Source organism: Calidris pugnax, unplaced genomic scaffold (genome assembly GCF_001431845.1).
Source record: "Calidris pugnax isolate Ruff unplaced genomic scaffold, ASM143184v1 scaffold376, whole genome shotgun sequence".
NCBI classification, from domain to species: domain Eukaryota; kingdom Metazoa; phylum Chordata; class Aves; order Charadriiformes; family Scolopacidae; genus Calidris; species Calidris pugnax.
In genome coordinates, this window is record NW_015091140.1 from 266,308 (window position 1) to 288,575 (window position 22,268).

Consider the following 22,268-nt stretch of genomic DNA (forward strand, 5'->3'; position numbering starts at 1 on the left):
ATTAAAATAAGATCTTTCATTATATATTGAGCAAAAGTAATTACACAAAGCAAGAAGGTGAATTAACACCTTCCTTTCTCTCCTAGTAAATCTTGATGACTGAGTCTCTGTGGCAGCTCCATCCCCTGCCGTACAGCCCTGCAGCCAGCCCAGGGAGGGATGTAACCCAGGGGGGGATGTAACCCAGGGGGGGTAACCACTGCTCTGCCCCACAAAAAAGCCCTCTCAGGGAACATTCCCTGAAGCCACCCCTGCAGCCTTGTGAGGAGAGTCTGTCTGAGCGTAGGGTGAAGGCCCTGCCTCATCCAGGGCTGTGGTAGGAACGTGGTTGGAATCTGGGTGCCGGCAGTAACCTTGGGAACTTCACTATTTTCTTAGACAGATCTTATAATATTATATAATATCATATAATATCGTTCTTCTATCGTACAATTAACAGGCAATGTTGTTTTCTCCATTCTGTCTATATTATTTTTTTTCTCTTTTTTGCTTCATTCACCCCTTTTGGTTTTATCCAACAGAGGCCTTGTTGCTCCCAAAATTTTACAAGGTCACATCCATTACTTGACTAATATTTACTAACACACAGACTAACATACGTCTACTTCACGCCCTAAGCTGGCAGAAGCTGTGCAAGGAGCTTCCACAATTCCATGAAGTCAATGTTCTGCACTTCCCTGTGACATCTCTGTCTTTCTTCCTTGGAGACCATGGGTTAAAGGGTGTCACTGCATCGTGCCACACACTGTGCAAATGCAGTGAAACGATACTCCAGATCCTCAGAGCTGAAAACACTCCCCCGATGCAGACCCAGAGACTCACCTAATACAGGCAATAAGAAGCTTTTTTGCTCCCTGGGCACGGATCAAGTACCAAATGAAATGCTTGTGTTAGAGCCCAACAGGAACGGGTTCAGCTGGGTCTTTTCCACTGGTGCCGAGAATCACTCAGCTAAATACTAATTGTGATCTCTTCTTAATAAGAACACATTATACCCATCCGGCAAGCGTGTCATCTATGCCCTCTGACAGTTTTCAGGAAATTACAAGAAGGAGGAATACTTTTCTAATTAAAACTTAATTTATGGAAGCAAGAGCTCAGTAGAAGAGTTCAAATCACCGGTTTTGGTATCTGGAGTCTCTTATTTCATTAATGCTCCATGATGTTCAAGATCGATGGACTTTGGCTCCAAGTGCAATTAAAGTCTTCCTAAAATGCAAGTTTTGTTTTGGGAGCAAGAGATTTTGGAGCTTCAGAGCCCTCATCACAGCTCACATGCAAAAATGTCTCATTTTTACTTCTTTGTGGGAAAGCTATCTAAAACATGAATACTGCAAAAAAAATGTTTTTTGGAGAACAGCTTCACATAAACAGCATAAAAGCACCATTAAAGTTGCTCTGAAGCTACTGCAAAATCAGCTCAGCCAGTAACTTAATCCTTGGAAAGCATTAAAAAGAACTATATTTAATGATGCTATTGTTCAGTTGGAATAATTTGTGTTTAATTTCTCAGGGAAATTCAAATCTTTTATCCCAAGCAGAGATATTATTTTCTTTTTATATTTTTATCAATGGTTCAATTGCCCCTTAATCAAAAGACAATGCAAGAGGGAATATTTCTCATTCAGCAGAGCATCTTGACTAATTTTATGGTCCCATATGTGATCATTCTGAACAGAAGTTCATACAAAGCGCAATTTACAGCATAGGCATAACTAGATAACTAAAAATAGAATATGTAAAATTCAATCTTAGCAATGTAACACTTATATGCCCTTTGGGTTTGAGCTGATATTCACAATTTGATTAAATATGCTCTAAGAATGAGTGCACAAGTACGCATTCAGTATTAGCAGCTTGAAAAATAATTCTGTACGCTTCATCCTGGAAACAACTCCCTTATGTATTTTTTACTGTATTTATTAATGATTTAAAATTAATGAGTGCTACGGAACAATATTTTGTATCTTAAACTTTACCTTAAGCTTGTTATAAACAATGAATGAAATTAACTCCTCTGATATTGGAGTTGTTATTCACGTGGTATCCGTACCACAAGGCTTGATCTTATGATGCTGTTATAATAGCTAAAATCACCATTAATTTCACACAGATAAGTTCAAGTACTCTTCATCCAGCAAAAAGGTGATTTCCAGGGGATTTCACCCATTTATCAGTTATACATTGTCTCAAAGCCCTCCCAAAGTCAAACTCCATGGTGATGGCCAGGACTGATGCTGGCAACTGGAATTTCCACTGCAGCAGTCACACAAACACAGATTTATACAGGTACTTATTATCCCTCATCCCAACTGGTGCTGCCCCGCTGAATGCTCACAGCTGAACTGCTGGGTAGCTCAGCTCCAGCACTCAGGAGTTTTTCTTTCACCAACTATATTATGTGATTGTATTTTAAAAGACTATTTTTAAAACTAACATGAAATTTATGCAAGATGATATTCCGCAGCTCAGCATAGAGCTATAAAAAGGACAATATATAAATTCATAAACTAAAAAAAAAATAATATATTTGTTCTGCAGCATTAAGATTAAGCTTGACCTTTCAACAAACAAATCTATTGGAACTGCAAAGTTTTCAGCCTCCTAATTAGCTCTGTACACAAGAATTTAATGCCACAAGCAAACAGGATATTTCCATTTTGCTTTCCTTAACAGACTGAATAGAATACTTCTGCACGTAATTCACTTGAAACCAGAATGAATAAAGATCATTAACCTCGCTGATTTAACCAATCCAATTTGTCCTATTGGAGAATTAATTGAAAGTTCGTAGACACACAAAAATAATTTGACACATACGAAGTCTCAGTGAAAACTACTCTTGTTAGCACATTTTCCTGCCCCCAACCTGGGCCATCCCAACCTAACAGCAGCAAGAGATTTTGAAATGTAGCCTCATCTTGTACTGATAAGTACATCCCTATCACTAAAAGAAAAATGTAAAATATATAGTTTTTAAAGCACCTGCTATTTTGACAACCTCAACACTACTTAATGCTTCCTAATCAACACCAGGATGTTAAAAAATTAACCATGCTTTAAAAGATTTCAACTCCTCCTGCTTTGTTTCATTTTATTGCCAGAAAAAGCCAGTTTCTCACACTTACCAGAATTTTTGTCGTGTAAGCGCTGTTGATAGCAATTGCATTGACCAGCAACTCCAGGGTTTTGGCGGGTACAGAATCTGGGTCAGGGATCTCTTTGTAGTGGACATCCCCAACGTAGGCTTGGACCACCGTCATCCGGTTGGTGGTCAGCGTCCCTGTTTTGTCCGAGCAGATGGCCGTGGCGTTACCCATCGTTTCACAGGCGTCTAAGTGGCGCACCAGGTTGTTATCCTTCATCATTTTCTGTGAGAAAGCAAAGCAAAAGACCATCAAGATTTGTCTTGAATGATTTTTAACATCAGTTCTAAAAAGCCAAAAAGCATGTATTTAGTTGTGTTCATTAGAACGTAATGCTCACTAAACTAGAATCTTAATCAGGGCCAATAACCCAAACCCTAGTTACAGACAGCCAAGCAGAAACCATCCCCAAAATAATATCACTTTTGATAAACTGACTTAGATCCATGATTTTTTTCCGTATATATACATTTTAAGGAATGCTAGAACAGCAAAGATTAGCTGAAGAACCAGGATTTTTTAAACCATATCATTATAGCAAATATTGAACTTTTTTTTAACACTATTTCCAATGCCAGGATGTTATCTTGCAGCACACAGAGGGACTATACATTTGGGGAAAGAAGAAAGAAACTAAGGAAGAAAAAAACCCACAGCCACAAACCATCACTCCATTCCACAGTGCATGTCTTTTCTTGTTCATATGTTTTCAATATTTACCCACACCCACAACCATTCCACAGTGCATTTCTTTTCTTGTTCATATGTTTTCAATATTTAAAACTTCTGTGCCAAATCACCTGACCCTGACTTTCAGACCCTACCTTACACTCAGAGGGCAGTGTCACCATGCACACCCAAAGCTGTGTTGCAGGGTGATACTGCACCTGTGGGTACACGTGGATGTGCTGCGTGTGTCGGATGAAAGACATAAGGAGAATGGGAAAATATTTTAAAAGCAACTACAGCCTTTATTAGCAAAATAATGTGCTTGAGATGTGCTCTTTTTTCCCTAATAACAATTATGTTTGCTTACATATAAATCAAGCCATTCCTTCCTAATATTCATATGTTAATTTGTTTACATACTAAACGGAAATAAACTTTACAAAATCTCCATCTAAGATTCCCAGGATGTTTAAATAAGACCCATCTGACTTAATTTCTAAAACAACCTGAGAAAACTCCTAGATATATAATGGGATGATCCACAATTTTACTCCTCTTTCATTTCCTAATTTCAATTACATTGGCTACAAACAACTGCATTTTAGAAAAGTACATGAAAGTGCCAGAGAAACTCCAATTTCTTTGAAAAGCGTTCCTGAAGATTTCAAATCCGTGTCAAAACTTTGTCCTATTGCACAAGAAAATTTGAAGACAAAGTTATTCTGTATCAAAGGACTGTAAATTCTGCTCAATCAATTCCTGCCAACTACACAAACTAAGTTGCTATTTCTACTGTTTGATATTCCTGTGCTGTGTAGTTTTAGATACACATCTTAGAATACATATGTATTTGCGTTTTTGTCAGAAATACTTTCAGTATAGATCAAAGTTTCACTTTAAAGAAATTTCACTCTCATTAACATTTGGAGCACATTAATTTGCAGGCCAACTTTCATCACACACAATAAAACCCGAAGAATAGCATTAGCAAACTCGACTGAACGGCATTTTTCTCCCATAATTATTTTTAATGTTTCTTACCTTTACAGAGTAAGCCAGAGAAATAGTGACAGCAAGTGGCAGTCCCTCAGGAACAGCAACCACAAGTACAGTAACACCAATAATGAAGAATTTAACAAAATACTGAACATAGACAGGAGTGCACTCGGGCAACCACTGTTTCTTGTTGACCACAAATGTGTCAATGGCAAAATATAGTACCAAAATGATTACAGTGATGGCAGACATCACCAAACCTGAAAACAGAAACAATCAATTACTATAAACCAAAACACAACTACAAACATCTGCAATTAGAAATTTACATTTGAATTTGATATGACATCATTTTCTTATTCTATGTGACATTTTTCACCTGTATCAACAATGGCAACGATAAATTTTGCAATGTAGAAAAAACATCACTCTAATAGATTTACAACACCTTACCTTCCAGTGAATAAGGGAACGCTGAATTCTACAGAACAGCTGAAACATAGTGCATTAATTTTTAAGCACCATCTTACTGCTGCCTGGAAAGCTTCTCAGTCCATCTATTTCAACAGGAGTTCCACGGTTGCTCAAGGTTTTTTCAATTCAGTACATTACTTTGCCTGGTGCAACATTTATCTGTCCTTTTAACCTCCACCATGTACAAATTACTAGTCTATCCATATACAAACACTCATCTTTCTGTTAAATAAGCTTATCTTAAGAGGCTTGAGAAAAAGAGTCTCCTGTAGTTTTTCTTGCTGTATAAAATATTTTAGAGAAGCCCTACGGATGCCTCTGGTTGGATACAATGATACAATGGTTGGATACACAGATCCAATGCTGTGGAATCATCCACGGAGTTGATAAAGTGATAAATACTAGTGTTTCCAAAGTTTTCCTTTTGAAAGGGGTACATGCAAACAGTGTGTATTTTTATGAGGAGAGGCTCAAAAGAGGTAAAATGCTGACAGCACAGCACAAGAGACACTACTAAGTATTTCACGGAATTCACAAAAGATCCCAGGGACTTAATGGACTCTCCCAATGATAGAGACTTTGCTAAGATGGCACTCCTCCTCCACAACTGGGCTCCTGGATGTGAGTATCCACATAAAAACTCCATTAGAACGTGTATTTTGCTTTGCTATGATCACTGCTCTTTGGCAGGTTTCTATGAAGCAGTTAAGCCTGCATTTCAAAATAAATTAATTTCGCTGTAATTAGATCATACAGTAGAAGGGGAAGGCTCTGAATTTGATGTCTTGACTGAAGTTAAAGAAAAATTGGTAAGCTGAAGGATGCTAAGGTTGACAGGAAACAGATGAGTCAGGGATGCTACTAAATGCCAGAGGATAAAGGAAAATCCATTAAAATATTGTACAGGCAAATACTCATGACAACGCAAGACATCCCCATAGATTGCCCAGTGACAAAGAAAAACCAAACGAGGTAATGAATAATTAATTTAATTCATATTCATTGCCACACGATGGTTAGAAATCCCTAAAAAATTACTTTAAATGTGACATTCACAAGCCTTCCAAAATACCAAGGAGAGTAATAATCAGAATGCAAGGTAGAAAGGTACTTAATCTAAGAAATTAATGATCAAGAGAAATTAAGGTTTTTTTATATCAATGCACACTCCTGTACAACTATCAACAACGCAGAGAAGCCTGAAGAATATGAAACTGGGCAAAGCATGAAATTGGGTATTAAAGAGACAGTAACCACAGATTCAGGGTCATGCAATGTTCAGGCAAAGGGACAGGAATGGCATCATGGGGTTACGTGATCAACTAAGTGTAATGAGCTTAAAAAGGAATGAGAAGGAATAGTTGGGGTAAAAATCAGACTGGTAAAGAAGGATAAAGGAGATCAACAGAAGTGAAGTTAGGAATCTGTTGAAGGGTCTGGATAGAGATCAAGATCTCTCCAAGATCTCTCCAAGGATCTGGATAGAGATCAAGATTGCTTTAATACCTCTAGAAAAATGTCATTATGAAGAATTTTCACTTTCTACCTACATGTTGGAGAAGAAGTGCTACTTGTAACAGCAGAGGCCAGATGGTACAGGCTACAAGAGTCAACAGATGTGTCATATTTGGGAAGAAGGCAGGAACATGGTTATTAAGAGAGAACAGAATGATTTCAGAATCCATAAGAGGAAGATACTGTGCGAGTGATATTTTGAGATGATATTAGAGATTCTCAAACTGTGTACTCAGAAGTTCTAAGGGGAGAGGAAATTAAATACGTAATTACTGCTCATTGCCTATGAGAAAAGCTACATTTAATTTTGATTCAAATATTCATTACAATCCAAGTTGCCCAAAGCTTCCAGTTTCTTGACAAAGTGGAGTTTAGAAGAATAAAAGATCTTTAATACCACATGCTATCCTTGGAAGAGTATTACAATGACCTATTTACAGATGTTGCAATAAGAAAGGACTATCCCTTTTAAGAATAATTTGTTTTATAACACTTTGTTGCTCATATAACACACTGCTATTGGGTCAGTCATCCAGCCATACCTGCTTTGCCTATCTGCACCGCCAGCTTGGTCAGCTTTCCCTGAAGAACAGATTTTTCCTTCTTGTGCATGTTGGATTTCTTCTTGTCTTTGTCATCTCCCTCTCCCCCTTCCGCACTCTTCAGTGGCTGCATCTCCATGGCAGCAGCCCCATCCTGCTGCTTGGCTAGTAATGCAGAACAAAACTGTTACTCCAAAACAGTTCTTCAATCTTTTTATCTTAGTGTTAATACTTACTGAATGCCACCAGCAGAAGACCCGTTGCAGGGGCTGATTGCACCATAGATGACTGGAACTACCACAGAACTACCCCTCCCTCCCAGGGCAGGGAGATGCCCCTGTGAGACCCAGGGGGTTCTGGAGGGTCTGTAGGACATACCCGTGTGCCCTCCGTACGTATGGGATGTGCAATGTGCCGTTGGTTGAGTACCATGAAAACCACTGGGGTTCATTTATCTATTTTTCAAACTGCCAATGAAATTCTCTGTTATACACATATATATCACCCAATGTCTTGCAAATTACTTGGCGAGTACCAGTGCATCGGTACTGCGGGATCTTCTAGAACAGCAGATCTCAAATGCTTTGGCAAATAGAGGGTCTACGTTTCTCTAAATTTTGGTATGTCTCACAGATTACAATGCACCTCTATAATCAAACTGTTAATGAAAGCATTTTGAAGGCAATGTGGTTCCACAGGTGATCCATGCACCACTTCTCATGGCTGCTTGGGCACTCAGTGACCCATAGACCCCACTGTGTGAACCACTGTTCTAGCCCATACCAGACTCAAAAAGTTTCCTGAGCATTCTGTGTTCAAGCAACTCAGCCATCAGGTCAGATGGTGATACCATCACCATTCTTCCATAAGAACACACATAATTTAAAGGTTAAACCATCTTTTCTTGAAAGAATGCCAATATAAGGAAACTTCATTTTCGTATCAAAGACGGTTTTTATAAGCAATGACATTCCAGTTTATATATGTGTATGTGCCTGTTTTGAACTGAAAACAGACATAAGTAAATCAAATAGAATGAGATGAAATAGCTTTGCTTTGACATTCGTGAACAGATTGTACAAAACCTTGCTTATTTGACCTGGAAATCTAATTCATCTATCTGACCTTAAAACTTAGTCGTTTAATATAATTTTATTTAATAGTTTTGTTCCATTAACAATTGAGTTTATGTATTCAGTTTCTGATCCAGCACTTTTGCAATCTTTAGAATTAACTGAGAAGAGTAAGTTACAGTTTAATTTACTTATTTGGCATAACCTGAAGAAATCACAATTGCTGGAGTCTCTCATAATAAAAAGAGAGCCATGACTTTGCTTCAGAGAAAGCTAAATATCTATTTCAATTTCTTCCTGAGACTGTACGCTAAATAAGAAACTCCTGAGATTCTTAATCTTCCTGTTATTTATCCTTATAATATGCTTTTACATTGCTAAATAACCTCTTGGCTTTAAAGTTTCTTTTTGTTATTGCTTTATCTTCTCCCTGCAAAATAAAATGTGTCTGTACAACACCACTGAACACCAAAGATGACAAGACGTATCAAAAATAGGGTTGGAAGTTCACCAACAATACATCGCATACAGAACTTGCACAAGAAAAATGAATTCAAATGAGCTTTGTGACATGAAACTATCATCTATAAACAGCTTATTAGAAACACTGATCTCCTATCCTAAATATCTGATACATCAAAATTCCGTAAGTTATAATCTCCGTGGGTTTTTTTTGTTGGGTTTGGGTTCTGGGGTTATGTAAGTTATAATCTCCGTGGTAAGTTTTTTTTTGTTGGGTTTGGGTTCTGGGGTTATTTTAATATTCTGTTTGAACAACAGGGCCATTTTCACACACAGGCACAAATCACAACTTTTCATTTTATTTTTTAACAGAATTTAACTACATGCTAAAAATAAAATCCACAACCTCCTTAATATGAAAGAAGATTACCTTTGTTCTGGCTGTTCTCCATATTCCCATCCTGCATTTTGCCTATATGATGAAAAATTTCAACAGACAACAGACAGTAAACAATCTGCACCCAAGACAGAACATGAAAATGGGAATCTAAATAAAAAGGGCAGACAAAAGTAATGGGCATGTTACAGAAACTTATTTCTGCTCAGTAGCCATTGTTACCATCTCTTTACTTAGAAGCACGGACAACTTAGCTGGGTACATTCAAGGAACTACAGTCAAGTTCAGTGTTTTACTGTAAAATACTAAATATCCACATATATTTTTTGAGCAAATTGCATAAATTAAGAGGGTGAAACATAAAAAGAAACCAGGGGAAAGTAGAATTTGAATAGTATCCCTGAACTGAAATATCAGAGAGCTGGGACTTAAAAAACCCCACAGCTATGATTTTGGCACACACCAGTACAGAGCATGACTTTCTTAATGTATTCCAGAATATTTTTTGAGCAAATCGCATAAATTAAGAGGGTGAAACATAAAAAGAAACCAGGGGAAAGTAGAATTTGAATAGTATCCCTGAACTGAAATATCAGAGAATTGGGACTTAAAAAACCCCACAGCTATGATTTTGGCACACACCAGTACAGAGCATGACTTTCTTAATGTATTCCAGAATTAATTATTTTAGTAAATTAGGACAAAATATAGATAGTGTTAATAACTAAAAATAAGCAAAAATAAACAAAAATGTAAATCAGATCCGATTTTAAAACTACATCTTCCTCACTTTTTAGCAAGTCAGTCCTGTAAATACAAGTGCCCTGTGATCATCCAGAAGCACGGACAACTTAGCTGTGTATATTCAAGGAACTACAGTCAAGTTCAGTATTTTACTGTAAAATACTAAATATCCACATATATTTTTTGAGCAAATCGCATAAATTAAGAGGGTGAAACATAAAAAGAAACCAGGGGAAAGTAGAATTTGAATAGTATCCCTGAACTGAAATATCAGAGAATTGGGACTTAAAAAACCCCACAGCTATGATTTTGGCACACACCAGTACAGAGCATGACTTTCTTAATGTATTCCAGAATTAATTATTTTAGTAAATTAGGACAAAATATAGGTAGTGTTAATAACTATAAATAAGCAAAAATAAACAAAAATGTAAGTCAGATCTGATTTTAAAACTACATCTTCCTCACTGTTTAGCAAGTCAATCCTGTAAATACAAGTGCCCTGTGATCATCCTGTATTCACATTTATCCTAAAGAGAGATTTGCCAAGTGCATCTCTAATTTCTAACTTAGTATTTTAGCTACATACAGTCTTGCCATGCCAAAGTCCTTATTTGCTTTTTTAAACTGAAAATACACCATTTTAAAGTGTGTAAGAAATAAAGAAGACAAAATACAAATTAGACTGTACAAAATTTTGGTATGCAGAACAACCAATAAACAACTTCAAATGTATTCAAAATTTCTTAGTGGGATCCCTTTCCCTGAAACTTCCATAAGGATATAAATTTATCTTACAAAAAAGACTACTTGAGTTTTATAAATATTACATTCAGACTGGATGACATTCTCTTTTTGTAGTTATGTATAATGAACAATAAAAAAATAATGCTAAGGCAAATCAATTGTTAAATAACCTTTTCAGGATTTTTGACACATTCTAATAGCTGGGACTTAAAAAACCCCACAGCTATGATTTTGGCACACACCAGTACAGAGCATGACTTTCTTAATGTATTCCAGAATTAATTATTTTAGTAAATTAGGACAAAATATAGATAGTGTTAATAACTAAAAATAAGCAAAAATAAACAAAAATGTAAATCAGATCCGATTTTAAAACTACATCTTCCTCACTTTTTAGCAAGTCAGTCCTGTAAATACAAGTGCCCTGTGATCATCCTGTATTCAGATTTATCCTAAAGAAAGATTTGCCAAGTGCATTTCTAATTTCCAACTTAGTATTTTAGCTATATATAGTCTTGCCATGCCAAAGTCCTTATTTGCTTTTTTAAACTGAAAATACACCATTTTAAAGTGTGTAAGAAATAAAGAAGACAAAATACAAATTAGACTGTACAAAATTTTTGTATGCAGAACAACCAATAAACAACTTCAAATGTATTCAAAATTTCTTAGTGGGATCCCTTTCCCTGAAACTTCCATAAGGATATAAATTTATCTTACAAAAAAGACTACTTGAGTTTTATAAATATTACATTCAGACTGGATGACATTCTCTTTTTGTAGTTATGTATAATGAACAATAAAAAAATAATGCTAAGGCAAATCAATTGTTAAATAACCTTTTCAGGATTTTTGACACATTCTAATAAGAAATGTATCATTAGAATTTATTAAAAAAGAATAAGACAGCAATTAAGTCCTGCTTTTCCCACTTTGTGCAGTAATACAGCTGGTACTGACATGCACAACGAAGCAGCAGAAATTACGCTTCAACATATGTATTAAATTTTTCACTGTATGCTGCAAATAAACAGCAGCAAAATTAAAAGGCCAAGATGCGTTTCTTGCTTGTTTGTATTTTCAGTAATTCTCAAAAAGAGCAAAAATGGCCAAATCAGTCATAAATGCATCACTGTAACATTTCACCCCGTACTAACAGGCTCCAGACACTGAGAAATCCCAAAGCACAGAGCTACAGCAGAGGACAGGATGTTTGACTACAAGGGCTTGTAGTGATAGGACCAGGGGCAACGGCTTCAAACTGGGAGAGGGGGATTGAGATGAGATCTGGAGAAGAAATTCTTTGGTGTGAGGGTGGTGAGAGCCTGGCCCAGGTTGCCCAGAGAAGCTGTGGCTGCCCCATCCCTGGAGGGGTTCAAGGGCAGGTTGGAGGGGGCTTGGAGCAACCTGGGCTGGTGGGAGACTGGGTGGTCTCTAAGGTCCCTTCCCACCCAAACCTTTCTATGATTCCTTTATATAATCATCTGGGTACTCAGCTGAGCTACGCTGAAGTGAACATTCAGCATCCTCCCACCCAAACCTTTCTATGATTCCATGATATAATCACCTTGGTACTCAGCTGGATTACTGAGCTACGCTGAAGTGAACATTCAGCATCAGCTGGTTATCTGTAGTTCTAACTCTATTCCCACCTGTCCTTGTTTGACTTCTAAAAATGCAGTTTCTGTCTTCTAAAGACTTATGTTCTGGCACGAGACAGGAATCTATGAACCTGAACAAAACCAAGGTCACTTTCATTGTGAAATCTGCCTGGAGATTTTTGCATACGGTGCGTAGTTGAACTCGCTATCTGCCTAATGGCTATTTTTCTTAGAACGGTTTTTAATAAAGTTTGTGGAAAACATAAAACATCTCTAGAGATTCTGGTTTCTGGCAAGAGGATAAAGCCTTCCTTAAGATCTGGAAATCATTAATTTAGAGCAGTCTGCTCTGTGTCCTGTTCTATAGTTCCTTTTTCAGAACACAATTCCAAACCTTAAAGCAGGATAACTGAAGATTCTTTAATTTAATAAAAAACCCCACCAAAACAAATCCCAAAAACCAAGCCCCAAACCATGACTTTCCTAACTGGCAAACACAAAATACACTACTTTTCCATGTAAATCAAGGTATTTATGATATATAATTGCTATTTAATAGGGGTATCATAATTGTCGTAATGAATTTCACTAACAATTAATCTGCCCTGGCTGCCTAAAACACAGTGGACAATTGGTAACAAAAACGTGAACATAAGTATTTAAGAAATATATTCTTAACCTCAGCAGCTACTGCACTTAGGTTGTTGGGGTGGGGGGGGAAGTCATCACAGCTAGTTATGTTCCAATTATTTAGATAGAGTAACAAAGAACAGGTAATTTTGGGAACTATGATAAGAAAAAAATGCTGCAAAGGATTTATTTCCTCCCATTCCAAATAATTTTAAAGCTGCACTTGGCTATAAATTATGAACATAAAAAGAAATTAAGAAAGAAATTAAGATGACAGAATCACTGCTGCTGGGAAATCCTTTGACCTTTCAGTTAGTGCTAGGACCAGAAATACTATCCCATCTTTCTGACCTTTCTGTGTTTTTTAGAAACATTAAAAGAATGAGTATTTATTAATATGTTGATAATATTTTTATAAATAATTCTTCAAAAACCAGATATATTTATCATCATTTTGCAATTTTTTTTCTTCTTTTTTTGGGCCCTGAACTATGGGGGAATTCACCTGAGTTTATTTTTACCACTTTTCTAAGCAAGGATGCAAAATCAGAAGGCTTAAAGAAGAATATTGAGCCTCCTAATATGAGTTGTATTCTTCAGTTGCTTTGAAGCTTTAGAATTTGAATATAAAAAGGTTCGCATGTTGCTTTTGACTTATTAAAATTTCTGTCTTTTGGAAGATGCCCACGGCACCATTACTGCCAAAGTTCTTACCCCAAAATCCAGTTATTTCTTCAAATAAACTTTCCAAGAAAGACTCTTCTTTACCTCTCCCAGCCCTTTATGAAGAGTCAATGAGATAGAATAACAAAGACCTATCCCTGGCATTAGGATCACTTGTTCATTGGAGGGACAGCTTGGAATCAACCAAAGAAGCTAATTAAGTTACGTTCTCATGTGCTGTGATGGAGCAAAATGTATAAAATACCCTACTGATTTTCTAAAATGTCTCATCTTGTGACAGAAATGAGTTACAGCCCTCTGCATGCCAAGGCAGGTATGTTCTGCCACTAGTAAGAACAGATGCATGTTGCAAATTTAAATAGATATACAGGGGGGAAAGTGACATCAAACGGATCTGTGAATCATTAGGAATTCTTTCATGCAGTTCTTTCACTGGCTCTGCTATGAGCCAGTGCATTAGTAAAACACAGGTTAACTACAGAAGAATAAATCTCATTCCACTGTATCAAATAGGAAGTTTTAGGTAATTCTTCTATGCACTCCCTATATAACTTCACTTACAATTCTGAAAATACTTTAAAATATACTAAAACTGCAAATTTATTTGCAGGAGTTGAACAGTAGTGTACTTGTGCCAGAACAGACAGAATTAACAGTAGATGTGAAGCATTTCAGCTGACACATTTCTCCGAGGCTGGGATGGTATTTCTGCATCACAATGTAATTTTAAGTGACAAATTCTCCAAGGTTGAACAGTAGTGTACTTGTGCCAGAACAGACAGAATTAACAGTAGATGTGAAGCATTTCAGCTGACACATTTCTCCGAGGCTGGGATGGTATTTCTGCATCACAATGTAATTTTAAGTGACAAATTCTCCAAGTGCCAAAAAAACCCCTACAACCCAACCTGGAAATCCTGATTTAGGAACCAGGTAGTGTTCTACTGGACAATGGCAAGCACACCTTTCACATCAAATTTGGGGTAAACAAGCTGTAAACTGATTGCTGCTTTCCATATTTTCTTTTTAAAAATCTACCTTTTTTAATACCATACTTTAAAATTAGATGAATTTTCATGAATCACTACCTTTCTGTAAAATTTTCTGATCTGCTCGTTACCTTAACTTGTAACCTTCTAAAAAAGGCATATATTGTCCATAGTTTTAACAGAACTATCAAACAATTATCTATTTTAATTGCAACTCCTAGAATAGAATTTATAATAGCTCTTTCGATACAGCAGATAACAAACGGGCTGTGTCCCAAACCTATAGGAATTTATCACTATAGGCTCACTGACTGAAAACAAGACTTCTTTTGTGTCAACTGTATAAGGACAACTACGACAGTAACAGCATTTTATTTGAAATGGTAATGTATTGATTTTCAAGGAGCAAGCAATAGCATTTCCTGAACTAAGTACCTATTCAAGTATATAGTATTTTTTTTCTTATTTGAGGATATTTTCTACACAGAGGTATTAGCCTTTAGGTAAAAATGCTTCTCTCCAGTCACACCTCAGGAAGAATTCTCAGACATTATTGAAAAAATTCATCCAGCCTGAAAAAATATCTGCAAGAACTTGGTCTCCTTGCTTTAGGACTTACTTTTCCCTTCCTTTCTCCCCTCCAAGCCCCTTCCAACAGATATCTACATTTTAAGTGTTTTCTAACTCATCACCACTGCTGACTACAGAAATGCATAGTATAAACAGAAAGCAGCCTTTGGCAATTCCCAGCACTCGGGTCTAACTCTATGTGCCAAGTCTCGGTTCTCCTCTGAACACAATGTCAGATATCCTGGATTGTGAGAAGTATCTCCTGTTCATAATGATCAAAGATCTGCAGAATTAATTCAACCCCCTCACCTCAGAAGAGTTTAAAGTAAAAATCCATTCAGCTGCACAAAACCCTGACTTCAACACTTCGTGCAGTGAGAACAATCGAGTATGTGTATCTCAGCTCCAAGATAAACACAGACAGTAACTATTGTTTCTGATGGGAGAAAAGATGGAAAATCACATGCTTGCATAAGATTTAATGGATCACCATTTCTGTATTAAGTTCTGTATTAAGATCAAACACAACAGCTATTTACCAGGCAACTAGAACTTACTGACAGAGAAACCAGGTTAGAACCACTTTGGACTCATTTCTGCATCTTGCTGAGCAACAGTTCTCATCCAGCAAAGCACTTAAGCAGATGCTTAACTTGGTACTCAGCAACTTGCAGGACTGAGAATAAGTGTAATACTGCAGCCTCCACAGGACAAGGAGATCTGGAAAGACTTTGTTGTACGTGTATGTTTGTTTTACAAACAAAAGAGCAGAAATATAGAGCATAAAGAATGGAGAATGAAATATTCATCTTTAATTTCCTGGTTCTTGGTCTCTAAGGAATCTGCAACTGGGGTGTTGGAACCAGGATGGTATAGGTTCCTGTCACACAGTGAGATGTAAATCCCAGTTTTCCAGAAAAGTTGGAATGTGCGAGAGTAAAATTTTATATCTGGTTACATGTTTCTTTTAAATTATAATGAAATTATTTAAAACTAGGCTCTAAGATCTCCTATGTCATTGCTTTAAATAAGGTATTACACTACTAAATCTTAGTGTTTGTTTAGTACTTGCTATTGCTATGTCAGACACTCTGCTTTCACATGCATAATGCAACAGCTACTGACCTGCACGGAAAAAACTTCTATCACCAACGTGATGAAAAGTAGGATTATTTTTGTCAGTATTACTGGTGCTGTACAAGAGGGAAAGGTTTCTATGGCAAATAAGGACTAACGTATGTGATAATCAGAAAAATACAGCAGATGCCTAGACTAATATTGACCCGTTCCATTTAATACTGGAATTAGGCTATTAAAAGGGATACTGAAATATCTGCATGCTAAGAAGTGGGGTCAAGAAGCCCATGCACTCCCTATATAAGTTCACTTAAAATTCAGAAAATACTTTAAAATATACTAAAACTGCAAATTTATTTGCAGGAATTGAGCAGTAGTGTACTTATGCCAGAACAGACAGAATTAAGAGTAGATGTGAAGCATTTCAGCTGACACATTTCTCCGAGGCTGGGATGGTATTTCTGCATCACAATGTAATTTTAAGTGACAAATTCTCCAGGTGCCAAAAACCCCCCTACAACCCAACATGGAAATCCTGATTTAGAAACTGGGTAGTGTTCTACTGGACAATGGCAAGCACAACTTTCACATCAAATTTGGGGTAAACAAGCTGTAAACTGATTGCTGCTTTCCATATTTTCTTTTAAAAAAATCTACCTTTTTAAAATACCATACTTTAAAATCAGATGAATTTTCATGAATTACTACCTTTCTGTAAAATTTTCTGATCTGCTCGTTACCTTAACTTGTAACCTTCTAAAAAAGGAATATATAGTCTGTAGTTTTAACAGAACCATCAAACAATTATCTATTTTAATTGCAATTCTTAGAATAGAATTTATAATAGTTCTTTCGATACAGCAGATAACAAACGGGCTGTATGCACTCCCTATATAACTTCACTTACAATTCTGAAAATACTTTAAAATATACTAAAACTGCAAATTTATTTGCAGGAGTTGAACAGTAGTGTACTTGTGCCAGAACAGACAGAATTAACAGTAGATGTGAAGCATTTCAGCTGACACATTTCTCCGAGGCTGGGATGGTATTTCTGCATCACAATGTAATTTTAAGTGACAAATTCTCCAAGTGCCAAAAAAACCCCTACAACCCAACCTGGAAATCCTGATTTAGGAACCAGGTAGTGTTCTACTGGACAATGGCAAGCACACCTTTCACATCAAATTTGGGGTAAACAAGCTGTAAACTGATTGCTGCTTTCCATATTTTCTTTTTAAAAATCTACCTTTTTTAATACCATACTTTAAAATTAGATGAATTTTCATGAATCACTACCTTTCTGTAAAATTTTCTGATCTGCTCGTTACCTTAACTTGTAACCTTCTAAAAAAGGCATATATTGTCCATAGTTTTAACAGAACTATCAAACAATTATCTATTTTAATTGCAACTCCTAGAATAGAATTTATAATAGCTCTTTCGATACAGCAGATAACAAACGGGCTGTGTCCCAAACCTATAGGAATTTATCACTATAGGCTCACTGACTGAAAACAAGACTTCTTTTGTGTCAACTGTATAAGGACAACTACGACAGTAACAGCATTTTATTTGAAATGGTAATGTATTGATTTTCAAGGAGCAAGCAATAGCATTTCCTGAACTAAGTACCTATTCAAGTATATAGTATTTTTTTTCTTATTTGAGGATATTTTCTACACAGAGGTATTAGCCTTTAGGTAAAAATGCTTCTCTCCAGTCACACCTCAGGAAGAATTCTCAGACATTATTGAAAAAATTCATCCAGCCTGAAAAAATATCTGCAAGAACTTGGTCTCCTTGCTTTAGGACTTACTTTTCCCTTCCTTTCTCCCCTCCAAGCCCCTTCCAACAGATATCTACATTTTAAGTGTTTTCTAACTCATCACCACTGCATAGTATAAACAGAAAGCAGCCTTTGGCAATTCCCAGCACTCAGGTCTAACTCTACTTGCCAAGTCTCGGTTCTCCTCTGAACACAATGTCAGATATGCTGGATTGTGAGAAGTATCTCCTGTTCATAATGATCAAAGATCTGCAGAATTAATTCAACCCCCTCACCTCAGAAGAGTTTAAAGTAAAAATCCATTCAGCTGCACAAACCCCTGACTTCTACACTTCGTGCAGTAAAAAGAATCGAGTATGTGTATCTCAAGTCCAAGATAAACACGGACAGTAACTATTGTTTCTGATGGGAGAAAAGATGGAAAATCACATGCTTGCATAAGATTTAATGGATCACCATTTCTGTATTAAGTTCTGTATTAAGATCAAACACAACAGCTATTTACCAGGCAACTAGAACTTACTGACAGAGAAACCAGGTTAGAACCACTTTGGACTCATTTCTGCATCTTGCTGAGCAACAGTTCTCATCCAGCAAAGCACTTAAGCAGATGCTTAACTTGGTACTCAGCAACTTGCAGGACTGAGAATAAGTGTAATACTGCAGCCTCCACAGGACAAGGAGATCTGGAAAGACTTTGTTGTACGTGTATGTTTGTTTTACAAACAAAAGAGCAGAAATATAGAGCATAAAGAATGGAGAATGAAATATTCATCTTTAATTTCCTGGTTCTTGGTCTCTAAGGAATCTGCAACTGGGGTGTTGGAACCAGGATGGTATAGGTTCCTGTCACACAGTGAGATGTAAGGATTGTAAATCCCAGTTTTCCAGAAAAGTTGGAATGTGCAAGAGTAAAATTTTATATCTGGTTACATGTTTCTTTTAAATTATAATGAAATTATTTAAAACTAGGCTCTAAGATCTCCTATGTCATTGCTTTAAATAAGGTATTACACTACTAAATCTTAGTGTTTGTTTAGTACTTGCTATTGCTATGTCAGACACTCTGCTTTCACATGCATAATGCAACAGCTACTGACCTGCATGGAAAAAACTTCTATCACCAATGTGATGAAAAGTAGGATTATTTTTGTCAGTATTACTGGTGCTGTACAAGAGGGAAAGGTTTCTATGGCAAATAAGGACTAACGTATGTGATAATCAGAAAAATACAGCAGATGCCTAGACTAATATTGACCCGTTCCATTTAATACTGGAATTAGGCTATTAAAAGGGATACTGAAATATCTGCATGCTAAGAAGTGGGGTCAAGAAGCTGTACTAAGAGACAGTCAAAACTGACTACAGTAATATTTTTTTTCTTTTTAGTAAATACAAGCAGGCTCATTAGATTATCACTATCTAAGGGCATACACAAATATCCACAAACATAACTTTTCAGTCAGTCTCCTCCAAAAAACATGCTCAAAGGAGCAAAAGATTTTCCTAAAGCACTGTTAGTTGCAATTGAGCCAGATTCCTGACCCCAGCAGTATTTCTCAGAACTACATGGAGACTATATGGATACTTATGAGAGTGCCACATCAGGAGAGAAGATACAATCCATTTATCATGGTGTTCTTCAGATCTGTGCTACAAATGTGTAAAGAAGAGCTTTACAATGAAACTTCACGTAAAGGCAACTCAAAAGTTTTGAAACTAGCCTTACTTAACAGTTCCTCTTAATCACAGTTTTAATTAATGGCAAATAGATTATAATTCCTACTTCTTCCTCTCCCGTGCTTAACTCTGTGTGAATAAATTAAATAAGTCCAGCATTTCTGTGGCATCTCTTATAAGCTATTATAGAGTTTATGGAGTAGGATCTCTCAGAGGGGAGTCACATGCACATACAAGACCTGTGCAGTTCAGAAAAGGAAGAGGGAATCTTAATAGTCAGGAGAGAAATCTATCAAATAAAACAAGCCAGGTGTTCTTGACGTACCATTGACTAAGCTGGCATTTGCATTATCAGTGGCATTTGCACCTGCTGCACCATCTGTAGCTGAAGGAGGGTGGGAGGAGGGATGGGAAGAATCTACTGAGTAATAATGGATAAAAGAAACAATAAATCATAATAATAATAACAACATGAACAAATGCACATGACAAAACAAAAAACATTTATGGAATACTATGACTTCGCTTTCTCCAAAATTAATATGGTTTAAATTAATTAACATAACTTTCAAAAGCAAAATGTAATTACAAAGGTGTTACAAAGTAAGGCAAAAACTCACACATGAAATAATAATAATAATAATAATAATAAAATAAATAAATATGAAAAACATTTAACAAAGTTAAGAAGTTGGTGAGAACTGACTGTGCACAGTACTATGTTTGGTCCTTTAATGTGTAATTTACTTTAATTAGTGTTATGCAAATATTAAAATGGTTGAAATACTTCCTTTGAGTTAATGAATTTATTCAATGCATGGGTAGTTTTAAAAAAATGCAGCATATTACGTAGTATATGCAGTACATATTTTGTATTTTATCTGATATTGCATATCATGATGTATCATTGCTGATACAGCCCAGCATAACATGGGCTTAATCTCTGGCCTGCCACAGCCTAGTTAATATGCACATTGATCTGAGTAGAAACATTCAACTTTTCAATATTGTATGTGGAAATGTAGAAGAAATACAGAATCTTGGCAAATTTAATCTTGAGGAGAACAATGAGTTGTTTTAAATCCAAATAATAGACATTATGTAACGGCCTGTTTTGTGGTAAAATGGAAAAGGCATCAGAAAAGAAAATCCTCTTTTTTGTGTTCAGCAATTAACTGTGTATGAGGGAAATTGGTCAAGCAACCTTTCCTAACAGGAAGGTGAAAAACTCAGAGGTTTTATTATTTTATTATTATGTTTTTATACTGAAGCACAGAAAATTAGTCTCTGCAAGTAACAGATAAAATAAGTTTTGTTTTGTTTCTGTTGGTTAATTGTTCCTAATAGAAGACAGAAGTCCTATAATGAATCCCCATGGAGACTCTCTCACTTCCGCGGTACTTGACCCGCAGTGACTATTTCACACTGTACTGGTTTGTATTTCAAGAAAAATGGTCTTTCTTTATTTAAAAATGGTAAATTGGGAGAAGAAAATAAACAGCACACAGGACTTAAAAACACACTCTGTGAAACTGCATTCATGAAAATTTCAATTGCAAATTTGATTACTGTGATGGTAATAACTTAAACTGTTTTGGTTATTCATGCTTATTTTTTATTCCATTTGGATACTCATACTAACCAGCACAGCATGAACCGCTAACAGCAAATCATGCATTTCAACATTTAATATACTGTAATTTACTTCTGGAGAATAACTGATTATTCAAGCTGAACATTAGATTTGCAGCACCAACAACATGCGCACACTTCAATGTTTGCCACGAACAATCCTGTCGATTTGAAATTATTCTTTAATTTAACCGGACTGATTCAAAGACAATTACTTTAATCATTAGTTCGACCCTGATTTGCACCAAAGCTTGCTGGCTAAAAGCCTCATCCTTTCAGCTGACGTGGTACAGTTCTTACTCTACCTGGAAGCTGATGTCCATCCTCCTGTTTCACACCTGTATGATGATTTTTACAAAATGTTAATGAACGATAAAAGCATACACCCACCTAAGACTGAAACAAACATTTGTGACTGGCAGGAGTTTGAGAATCAGAGGGTTGTAAATGAGAGTGTGTCATCTGAGCCTGGGCCCAGGGACTCCTCTGCACTGGCACAAAGCTGCAGGCAGTGGTGGAAAATGTGAAGGGATTTTCTTGGTGTTGTAGCTACAGCCAGTTAGATCCAGTGTCTGCACAAATCTCTTAGTGACACCTAGGTTAGACTCTAGGATGCCATGCAAAACCAGTCTGACATGAAAGGGTTTTAACTTTGAGAAGTTTCAGTCTTTCTCCTTTTAATGGCCCTAGGACTTACCATGCCTAGCAGGGAAAATGAACTGGTAAACATTTCTTAAAGTCTTTCATCAAGTAAAAAGGGATTTCCTCAGAGAAGCATGGAGTCAAGTGCAACCACTTGGTGAACATATTTAGAAATGGAAATTAAAGGTCATGAAAACCATTTGACTTTG

The 22,268-nt window shown here is 36.4% G+C and overlaps 1 protein-coding gene across 3 annotated transcripts in view; it reads right to left on the reverse strand.

The window, feature by feature from the left end:
* The window catches only part of ATP2B2 (ATPase, Ca++ transporting, plasma membrane 2), a 270,013-nt gene that overhangs the window by 76,294 nt on the left and 171,451 nt on the right, over window positions 1-22,268 (reverse strand). The window contains exons 7-12 of one of the 3 annotated variants that reach the window (XM_014958668.1): window positions 21,723-21,755; window positions 20,111-20,206; window positions 9,308-9,349; window positions 7,343-7,507; window positions 4,857-5,071; window positions 3,129-3,371 (exon numbers count right to left, since the gene is read on the reverse strand). In XM_014958668.1, coding sequence (XP_014814154.1) covers window positions 3,129-3,371; window positions 4,857-5,071; window positions 7,343-7,507; window positions 9,308-9,349; window positions 20,111-20,206; window positions 21,723-21,755 — 794 coding nt within the window. The remainder of the gene's footprint in view (window positions 1-3,128; window positions 3,372-4,856; window positions 5,072-7,342; window positions 7,508-9,307; window positions 9,350-20,110; window positions 20,207-21,722; window positions 21,756-22,268) is intronic. The other 2 variants (XM_014958670.1, XM_014958671.1) reach the window with 2 other exon arrangements.